Source organism: Alexandromys fortis, unplaced genomic scaffold (genome assembly GCF_014885135.2).
Source record: "Alexandromys fortis isolate MF-2015 unplaced genomic scaffold, M_Fortis_MF-2015_v1.1 scaffold_111, whole genome shotgun sequence".
NCBI lineage: Eukaryota > Metazoa > Chordata > Mammalia > Rodentia > Cricetidae > Alexandromys > Alexandromys fortis.
The window spans coordinates 54,413-65,381 of NW_026067996.1; the positions used below are offsets into that span (position 1 = coordinate 54,413).

The 10,969-nt window shown below is 40.8% G+C and overlaps 1 protein-coding gene across 1 annotated transcript; it reads left to right on the forward strand.

The window, feature by feature from the left end:
- Positions 1-7,766: 7,766 nt before the first annotated feature.
- Positions 7,767-8,743, forward strand: LOC126512496 (vomeronasal type-1 receptor 48-like). The gene is made up of 2 exons (XM_050160280.1): positions 7,767-7,909; positions 7,951-8,743. The coding sequence occupies exons 1-2, from the start codon at positions 7,767-7,769 to the stop codon at positions 8,741-8,743; spliced, it is 936 nt and encodes a 311-aa protein (XP_050016237.1).
- The last annotated feature ends 2,226 nt before the right edge of the window (positions 8,744-10,969 follow it).

Consider the following 10,969-nt stretch of genomic DNA (forward strand, 5'->3'; position numbering starts at 1 on the left):
TTATTCAGTGATGGGTATGATCCCTTAATATAAACAATATGCTGTCATCAGAGCTGTGAATTGTGGCATGGTGGGAACAATTTGTGCCTTAAATTAAAATATGAAATCATCATATTTCTGTTGAATATGTTTACTATGTGTGGATGGCAGGTTATATAAAGAAAATTAACTGCCTTGCCCTCAGATTTCATGTGAAGTTTTTATTTCTCCATGGGGTTTTCAAGGAGACCTGTGAGGTGATTCTCACTTGACCTGAGTTAGCAAACAAAAATTTCTTTTTAAGTTTTAACTGTGTGTGTGCGCGCGTGTGAGTGCATGTGTGTGCGTGTGAGTGCATGTGTGTGTGTGTGTGTGTTTCTGTGTGTCTACTTGGATGCTGATGCCCATAGAGCTCAGAGTTATCAGATACTCTAGAGCTAGAGTTATGGGCCATTGTGGGCCATGGAATGTAAGAGAATGCAATCAAATTTGAGTCTTCTAGGAGGCAGTAACCTCGCCTGCTGAGCCATCTCTCTGGCACAGTCCCGTACTTTAAACACATGAGAGCTTATGACAGCTTCAATAATTCAGTTGCTGCAATTGTTTATATTTTGAAAAGCTACATAACCACATGTTGTTTTGAGAATAAATTACTACATGATCAAGAAATACAACCACAAGGAGAAAAAAAACTATATGCAGACGACCATATTGTTATTTGCACAATGAATCTCATATAACTGGATTTAAAATAGTCATAGTCAAAGGTAGGAGGGCCACTGTCTAGAGGTGCCAGGACATGGCTTCCCAATGCTAAAGAATGTTAGTTTTGGTACACGAGGAACAGTTTCAACATCTTACCATGCCAGTAAGAGACAGGAGTCCACATCTCAGTGAATTACTAACAAAAGACAGAGCTTCAAGGAGTCTAATTGATAGAGACAAAAAGACAAAGTATTTTTATGGGGTTAAAACATGCCAATTTAAATAGCGAATTAGGCATAGATAATGACTCAACTGAAACATCAATACAAGTCCGTGAGAAATGTCAGATTCCAGTGTGCCTACAAATTTGTATCCTGGACCTCTTCAAATACACACTTCATGCAGGGGTACGCAAACAGACACACAGCTGAACACACTCCGAGGAATGCTTTACACAGATCAACACACTTAGACAGAGTTCACATAACTAAACACACTCAGAGGCACACTTCACACAGGTGAACATACACTCAGTGAAACAATTCACACTGCTTAGCATACACTCAGAGGCACACTTCACCCAGCAAAAGTATGAGGCACTCTCACGAACATGAACCCATTCACACCTAGAGTTGAGTGGAAAGGGAAAGACCAGAGGTCTGTTCCATGTCCTGTCTACACTTTGAGTGAGTCATAGTGTCTGGACCAGCCTGCATCTTACCCGACCAAATGATGTTTAGCAAGGTGAAACGAGAGAACATTTAAAATATCAAGAGTGTGGTTGACTAGAAAGAAACCACACAGCAATAAGATGCATAAAACACGTGAGCAGAGGGGCCTGGTGGCTCAAGTCCGTAGCCCTGAAGAGGAAACAGGAGGGTGGTGAGAGCAAGGACAGCAGGAGAGACAGGAGTGAGTCCAGGCCAACACACAACAGCAACACCAAAAACAAAAAGAAAGAATATTTCTATTAAAAAATCCCTAAATAAACAAATGGAAAATATGCAAGGGAGAGGTTTAGTATTACTTCATGTCCCTGGGTGAAGGGCATGAAACACTCATGAGACACCACAATCTCAATCAGAGCAGCACCGACACTGACTGTCAGATGGAATGGCAAACCCCAGGAGCTTTGTGGAAAAGTATGGGAATTTCAGAGTCACAGACAACTCATGGGAGCATCCAAACCCCTCATCCTAATGCAGAGAAATTAAAAAGTCTGGAATTGGTAGGGACCAATTACATATGAAGTTAGAAATGAGCACAGTTTGGGTCGCCTATGTGATTGACCCTGGCACTCCTCTGACAGATGTGTCATGGGAGATTATGAGGAAAGTTTGAGCCCAGCACCTGCCACACCACCTCAGTTTGATGTTTTCTAGGATGCAATGGAGTAAAACTAACAGAGAGACAAATTCCCACCAGGGATGCCATGTTTCTCAGGGCCCCAACGGGATCTTAGTCACACACAGGCATTAGAATTGCAGGTTTCAGAGAGGCATTAAAGGCACCAGTAACCCAAGCCTGTGCAGATCTCCTCAGGCAGAGACCTCCCCTGTCATGTCAACCAGGGTAAGTGCTCTGCACACAGTGCAGACTTGGAAGGTGGTCGGGTCCCAGGCAGGCTGTAGAGGAAGAGCAGTGTGGCTCAGGGAGGTTTTCAGCATCTGCAGGAGATGCTGAGCTCTGGCAGCCCCTCAGCACAGGGGACCGTGTACTGCACGAACGAGGGATTTGCAGTGAAGGATGTTTATTTCTGTAATTTAGAATCTACCAATTACATTGCATTAATCTTCAGCCTGTATTCCTTTTTTGAGTGTACAATTTCATGTTCACTAGCTGTGTCAGCATTCATGTTCCACGTGTGTACTTTTAATATGTAAATAAGAGAATCGATGTTTTCTTTTTACATTTCAATTAAACCCTCTTAGCATGTGTGCCTGTCATATCCCAGATATGAGTATTATAAGTGACTTCTGCAGAAAGGGTAATTAAAAATAATTTCAGGATCTTTTGAAATGAGTCCAACCCCATTTCATCTCCTAGAGAATATTGTCTCACTAATACAAAGTTTGTAACCAAGTTTTCTCATATCTTTTTCTTCCTCAGTTCACCTTCAGAAGTTGCCAACTGGTGGTGTTGGTCTCTGCTCAGACTTTAGAAGTTAAAAAAATGTCAGCGGAGGAGACCATGGAGAAGCTGCAGACAACTAACTATACAGCACAGAGAGAATATGATGATCTCTCTGGACCCTGAGGAACCAGGAACTGGTAAGTGCAGAGCTTGGGGAAATCAATCTTGATGTTTTATGAACTGAAATTAAAATCACTTCCAATTTCTCTGGTAGGGGAAATGCATGGCACTTCCTCTCTTCAGAGAAGCCGAGGGACAGAATATCTCATTCATTTCTTTTTCTCTTTGCACAGTTTTCATATTTTTCCAAACTGCACCTTTTTTCTAGAGATAAACTCAAACCTCCGTACTTTTACTGTTACTCACGGTGCATGTGACAAGGAGGGCAAAGCCACTTAGGGAGAAAGCCAGACTCAGCTGTGACTGAGGTGTGGGGAGGGTCAGGACGGCAGGTTCTTCTGCAGCCCATGTGAGTTTCCCAGAGCTGAGAGTGGCATCTGTGCCAGGCTCTGCAGATTTCTCTCTCTCACTCTAAAGGAAAGCTGCCCTACTTCAGTTTCTGGAGGAGTATGCAAACACCTAGTGAACATTCTGGCTGCAGGCTTGAGTCCTGGGAAGACCTGTAATCATTTTAATCACAAAAATCAATATTAATGTTAAATTCAACAGTTTTGCAGAAATAGCTGTCATTTCTTTGTGATTTTGCTCATCCCATTACTGATGTTGATTTACTTCATGGCCTCTCTGAGCACAGAGCTGACATGTGCTTGGTGATGGGTTGCCTCTCTTGATACTTCAACCCTCTCTCTAGTATAGCTCCAGCTTTGCAGGTTGAACTGTGCAACACACAGAGGATACTGGCCACACCTCCTCATAAGCCCACATGTAGGAGGCAGGAGCAGTTTCCCTTTCCAGACCACCCCATGCATTTTGTATATTCTTACAGCATGGGTGAGAAAAATGACCACATGCTAAGTGTGCATTGCAGGATTTTGATCACAGTCTAAAGCTGAGATTGTGTTAATTAAATGAAAACCTGAAGTCAGGATGTGGAACCAGTGGCTACTTGACAGGAATTAGCCATAGAGGGTAAAGAGGGAGAACACAAGCAAAATCAGAAGATTTAAATCTAGATAAAAACAGCAGAGGTGAGCTGTATGAAGATAGCAATATCAAGAGCATAGTTTTATAAAAATAAGGGTGGAAGTATGCCTCAGACCTGACATAAACCATGCTCTGTTTGCTTTCAGCACCAGATGACGGGTAGGCTGTATATATACTATAGCTATAGAGGAGGAAGCAGACATTACTCCTGACTGTCTTCTCCCGGGATGCAGTAGGCTACCAGCATGCACCAGGGACTGCAAAGTTTTGTCCTTCCCTCAATCTCCACTTCCCTCCAGATCACAAGTTCAGGTTATTGTCCTGACCTCTGGTCACTGGTTGAGGTCTATGTAATGATGTCAATGATCTCAGGTTGTCTATGATTTAGGTAAAGACAGAATTATGCGGTATCTACAGTCATGACTTCCAGGCTCTGTGCACTACAGGGAGGGGATTCTAGCTCTGTTGTTGAGCAGTTGAAGCCTTCACAGCTGTTTCTGGCAGGAAATGCTCAGGATTTTTCTGGATATTTCTTCATCCAGGTGTGGTTTTTTTTCTTCTCTTCTGTCCTTTAAGCCTCTACATTTTCTTCCCCAATGTGTCCTCTTTCATGGTACGTATTTCACAAAGCCCCATCATTTCTGTTACTTAAGCGCTTATATTCAGAACACCAACCCTTTCTCTTTGCATAATCCAAGATGCCTTCCCAGAGCCATCTCAGCATATTCCCTCCCAAGTTCTTTGTTGAGAAGTGCCTCTTAAATCACCTTTCTGAGGTCATAGAATATCAGCTGTGTCTGCTGACCACAAAGACCATGCTGTGCTGGGCAGATGTGAACTGAAGTGCCTGATCTGGGAGGGTAGGACAGGCTACGAGAGGCCCTCTAGCTTGTTTCCTGAAGGGTGCACAATTCTGAAAATGCTCTCTATAGCAGTGACACAGTAGCCAGGAGGGCAGCATCTTTCCTTGCAGGACTTACTTTGTAATATGTAGAGAATTTGACACCATGTATGCTTTGATGTAGAAATTGGATGGATGCAATTGTGTGTCCTGCAAAATGTGGACATAGTGTTTAACTCGAGGGAGTTGTGTGTTCCTGGCAAACTGGTGCCCATTATTATAAGAAATCATCCTTGGTTTGTACTTGTAGAAAAAAGGAGAACTTTCTCTTGGTGCTGTTGAATTACACCTCCAGAAAAGCTCTTCCTGTTGTTTCAAAGCTGGGTTCCATGAAGACAAGATGTCACTGAGGAATCAAAGACTCTGCACCTGCCTTGCTTTCTGAAGAGCTTAAGGTTTCAGGGCTGTGGTTTTGAAGTGACAGCGAACATGAGGTTTTATAGTAATGAAACACAGCACACAGGAGTGTGACAATGAGATATTTGTGTAAGAATAAAGGTTCCCCCTGTCCCTCTCTCTTTCTCTCACTTCCTCTTCTCTTTGCTCGTTATTTTTTTTTTATGAACTAAAAGAAGCTAAGTAAAACCTGGGTATTCCGTAGTAATAACACGCTACATACCAAGGCTAAAATGTATGTTTCAGATTCGCTTGACTTTAGATTTTTATTTTATTTATTCGTTTTGTTTCTGTGTGTTTTGTCAGTAGATGAATGTTTTGTCTACATGTACATCTGCACATCATAAACAGGTATCAGATCCCATGGGGTTACATGTAAAGACAGTTGTGAGCCACGATGAGGCTATAGGAAATTGAACTCATGACCTCTGATAGAACAGCAGTCTTTAACCACTGAGCAATCTCTACAGCCCAGATTTTTAATTTAAATATAATTGCATGTGTGTTTGTGTATGTGTGTTTGTGTGTGTTCACACATGGGTGCAGATGTACACAGAGAACAATATAGGGCACCAGATGCCCGTAAGCTGGAGTGAGTTAGAAGCAGTAGAAAGCTGGTTGTTGTGGAAACTGGGGACCAATGCTGAGTTACTTGTGAGAGCAATACGTGCTCTTAATTGCTGAGCCTTCTCTCCAGCTCCCACGCTAGTCTTTTTTGTCTTTTTATGTGGGTTTTGAGACCCACACTAAGATCTTCTGCTTCCTTACAAGTGCTCTTATCCTTGGCGCCATTCCCCAGCCTGTTCCAGCTAGACTGTTAGAGTGTTTCAGTGAATGTGTTATTTAATATGAACTGCATGTATTTAAACATACAAACACACACATACACACGCTTACACACTCAGCATCTATTCTGTAGTCTACAAAGGTCATCATGGAGTGGTGACAGTGTGTTACATGAACTTGGAGTCTCATAGAATCTTTATTGCCACTTCACTGTAATTTCCTCAGGATCATTACAAGAGAATCTATTCTGAACACAATACATGTGTGCAGAAAATTATTTTCCTTTTCTTTACTTTGGGAAAATTGATCTTTCTCCTTCCCTTCTCCCCCATTGACTGGGACCTGAGAAATACCTTTATATTTTATCGGAACATTCAGAATTAAATGGAAATAATTTAATCTAACTATTCACCCGAGATACTATTCCTATATAGAATACCCAGTCTATTTATCTGCTAATCGATTAACTCTTCTTGTGATACTATAGAATTTTTATATTTTGATATTGTCTTTAAAAATATTTTCACCAATTACTCATCATAATTATGAATTCTTAAATAAACATGTATGTTTATGGATTTTAATATGTTTCTTTCCCTTAATATCAGATGCTATGGTCACATGGTCTAAATTATTATACAATAGCTTCATCTGATAACCTATATTTTTAAATGACATATCTCTTAATGTCATCTCGCTGGAAAAACTATAAAATGTTAGTGCTCTCATGTGTGCTAGAAAAACATTGTAGAGTCGGTTCTCTCTCTACCTATCATGGGTTCTGAGGATGACTCGGGATCAAGCTTTCATATCATAAACATACTGTCTAATGTTGTGATCCTCCTGTCTCTACCCCTTAAGACGAGCCTACCAGCATGCACCACCACACATGTTCTTCTTGGTTGCATCACCTGCTTTGTTTGGATGATGCTACATGAAATACAACACATGTGTTCTACTAGGAACAATCTGCAAGCAGACCATTTGACAAACGTCCTAGTAGAAATTTTAGACTCATGACCTTTGGGTGTGGAGAAATAACAACACTCACTTGCAGGAGAGATGACATCAGAATCCTAAGGAGTTTGGTTACCTTTCATGTTGCCTTGGGTGCTTTTACCTTCTCTGGAACCACATGATAGAATGGCCCTGAAGCTACTGTAATGGTAGTTCTGTTTGAATTCACATAGAGTCACTCTGAATTCTCATACTAAATGAGAAAAATTAGAACCTGTGTGTGACTGATATCTGATAGCAACCAACAGCTTACTTGTACTGAAACACGGTCAAGGTGAGCAGAAAAACAGCAGGATTCAAAAAAGAAAAGCACATTGGAGCTCTGTATAGGTTTGTGCAGATGTTACATTGCCCTTGCTTTCTTCCCTCATTTCTGTCTTTTTCATTTCAGGCAGGGACAGAGCTGAACAGTCATTAACAGAGCTGCCTTCACTCTCCAATACTACATGCATAAGGCATACATGAGAAAGGCAACAGCCAACAATTCTCAGAGACCATCATGTGCTGGACACTCTTCATGACTGGTGTGTAGACTTCTTTGCATGTCACTCATGATGTATTCCAGACCCAGAAACATGGTGAGCTGATGTAAAGGATTCCAATTGAGAAGGATGAACTGAGCTCAACTGGTCATGTATTCCCAAGGTGACGGCATTAGTTAAGATTCATGGTCAAGGCTGTCTGGGATGAGAGGTCTCTTGTTTTTCCCCCACAAGGTTTACTCTGTGCTTCTTGACCACATAAGATGAATCAAAACAGAAACATGTACACTTACACTAACTTTAGAAACACAATCTTCTCTGAGATAAGCATTGGGATCTCAGGCAACAGTGTCCTTCTCCTCTTCCACGTTCTCGCATTCAGTAGTGAGCACAAGCCCAGACTCACTGACTTGCCCATTGGCTTCTTGGCTGTAATCCACCTTCTANTGACTTGCCCATTGGCTTCTTGGCTGTAATCCACCTTCTGTTGCTGCTGGTTGCGAGTATCATAGCTACTGATATTTTCATGTTTCATCAAGGATGGGATGACATCACATGTAAATCTCTTCTCTTCTTATACAGATTTTTGAGGGGTCTCTCTGTTTGTGCCACCTGCTTGCTGAGTGTGCTCCAGGCCATCACTCTCAGCCCCAGAAACTCCTGTTTAGCAAAGTTCAAAAGAAAATTATCCCCATGTCACAACATATGCTCCTTGTTTGCCCTTTGTTCCGTCTATTCATCCATTTCCATTTACCTTTTCATCTACATGGTTAAGACCCCTAATGTGACCTCAGACCACCTACTGTATATTACTGAATCCTGCTCTCTTGTACATTTCAGTTTTCCAATGAAATATGTAATGTCCTCATTTTTCATCTTCAGGGAAGTTTTCGTTATGGGTATCATGGTCCTCTCCAGTGGGTACATGCTGATTCTTCTGTGCAGGCACAAGAAGCAGGTCCGGCATCTTCACATCACCAACTTTTCTCCAAAAGCATCGCCAGAGCAAAGGGCCTCCCGGACCATCCTTCTGCTCTTATGCTTCTTTGTGCTCATGTGTATCTTGGATAGCTTTATGATATTCTCAAGGCATATGTTCAAAGATGATCCAATATTCTACCTTATCCTGCTGCTTGTGGGCCATAGCTATGCCTCAGTCAGTCCTTTTGTGTTCATCAGCACTGAAAAGGATATCATTGGCCTTTTATGGTCCATGTTTGAGAGAACAGTGAGTATTTGATTATTCAGTGATGGGTAATTGTCCTTAAAATGAGATATGTTAATTCACATCCACAAATCTCTATTAACATGTTGTGTGGCAAATAATTTCTCCATAAGGATTCAGTTCACAGCACACTCTGTGAATCACTCATAGAAGACTTCCAGCCCTGCCTCAGGGTTCCAGTACTGTATTTTCTGAATGAACATTTTTCTGTTGAGTTAAACTTCATATTTATAGGCTGAGGAGATAATGTGTGGCTAAAAGGACTTGCTATGCAAAAGAAATGACCACAATGCAGTATCCAAGCTCACACAAAGACATGGGGTTTGGCCATGAATATGCACCTATAGCAACTGGACAGATAGGAGGATCCCCGGGTTATGCTAGTCAAGAGACTGGATTTGCAATCAGTGAGAGAATTTGTCTAGATGGATAAGATAGACAAGGAAAGAGAAGTGCATCTGCAGCATGAATTCTAATTGGTATTAGTAATCAAAACCCAGAGGCATTTATAGGGGTTAATGCTGAAGAACAGAGAAGCAGAGCTCCCTCTACTAGAGAACTCTTACCTCTACCAATGTTAAGACCAAAGGGGCGATCCTTTCCTCAGACTGCATCTCCAGTCTGCATCTGTCTTCATCAAACCTCAAATTTCACTGCGCCTCAGACTTCTCCTGCCTTATATTCTACTTCTCCAACCAGCCATATCACTCCTGTCTCCAACTTCCTAGTCCTGGGATTAAAGGCATGGGATCGGAAATGCTGGGATGTGAAAGGAGATTGCATTTCTGTTTTCCAGACACCCAGATAAGAATAATCACTCAAGAACTATGTAATTACAACACTGTTTTGCCAATGGCTCCGGCGTATTCCTAGAAAGTTCTTACATTTTACATTAATCTATTTTTATTCTTTTATATTTTACTAAGAGGATGATGTTTTCTTACCTCACACCTTGCTTCTTGGGTGGATACATGGCTTCTATCTGACTCTGCCTTCTTTCTCCATGCATTTAGTTTAGATTTCCCACTTAGCTATATTCTGCCTGCCATAAGCAAAAACAGCTTCTTTATTTACCAATGGTAGGAAAACATATTAGCATACAGAGGGAGATTCCACATCAGGGGTTAAATGTGCTTGCCACCTCTGCCTGGTCTCTGTGGCTAACTAATTGCTTAGCTCTGCACTCTGAACTTTAGGCAAGGTTTATTTGTTAAAACACAAACAAAATGTCACCACATTTCCCCTTTTGTCTAAAAGAAAAAATAAGAATATAACTAATTTTAAAAAACTATTTACAATAAGTATGATAGCTATGTACAAAATAAACAGGCAATAACTACATCAACAATGTCTAATCCATTTGCATATTACAAATTCAGAGAAAATACTCCATTATCTATCCCATCTTAGTAATCTAAAATCCTGTACATAATTTAATTTCTATCAAAACTTGTGTTACCATCCAAAACTAACTTTTACTATCTCTCAAACTTATATATTTTATGTTTCCTTAGTAAACTTCTTGTCTAAGCCTCATAAACAAGGATACTATAACTCTCTAGTCTTCAACTCCCTCAGAGACCTGAGAAAGAAATTATATTAACTGAGTAAACAGGAAGTGCAAGCAGGCCAATTCCAAAAATATTAGTAATGACAGAAGCAACAGTCATTTGGATGCCTGGAAAGTCATCCAAAGTTTGGGTCATCCGTCTTTGGCCTAGAGTCCTAGCATATCCGACAGCCTTTTTTACAAAGCAGGATATTTTGTGTCCTGCTTGTTTAATTAGGACAGCATACTCTCAGCAGTCAAAGCAGGGGTATTTTCTTGCTCTGTGTCTTACTTTTGCCACAAAGAAGGTAAACTCCACATAGAGTTTTTTGATGCCCATTATCTTCTCTGAACTAGATTGGTGTTACCAGTAGCAGACACTTCTCATTGTCATAAAAAAGAAAAACCTAGGTTATTAAAACATGTTATATGCCATATTCTGTATAATATGACCTGTTTATCTGAAATATATCTTGGTTTGACCTAGAAAGCATACCCAATGTGACTACAAGTTTGATTTTACTAGGTGATTTACTACTAACCCATATTTCCTTATTATCCTAAACTGTTGGTTATAATATTTTTAAATTTATTTATCAATTTATTAACTAATTAAAGATTTCTGTCTCTTCCCTACCGCTGCCTCCCCTTTCCCTCCCCCCCCAATCAAGTGCCTCTCCCTCCTCAGCCTA

Bases quoted from the DNA above. Each gene is read 5' to 3' on its own strand.
- LOC126512496 (XM_050160280.1), top strand. From the start codon at position 7,767: ATGAATCAAAACAGAAACATGTACACTTACACTAACTTTAGAAACACA.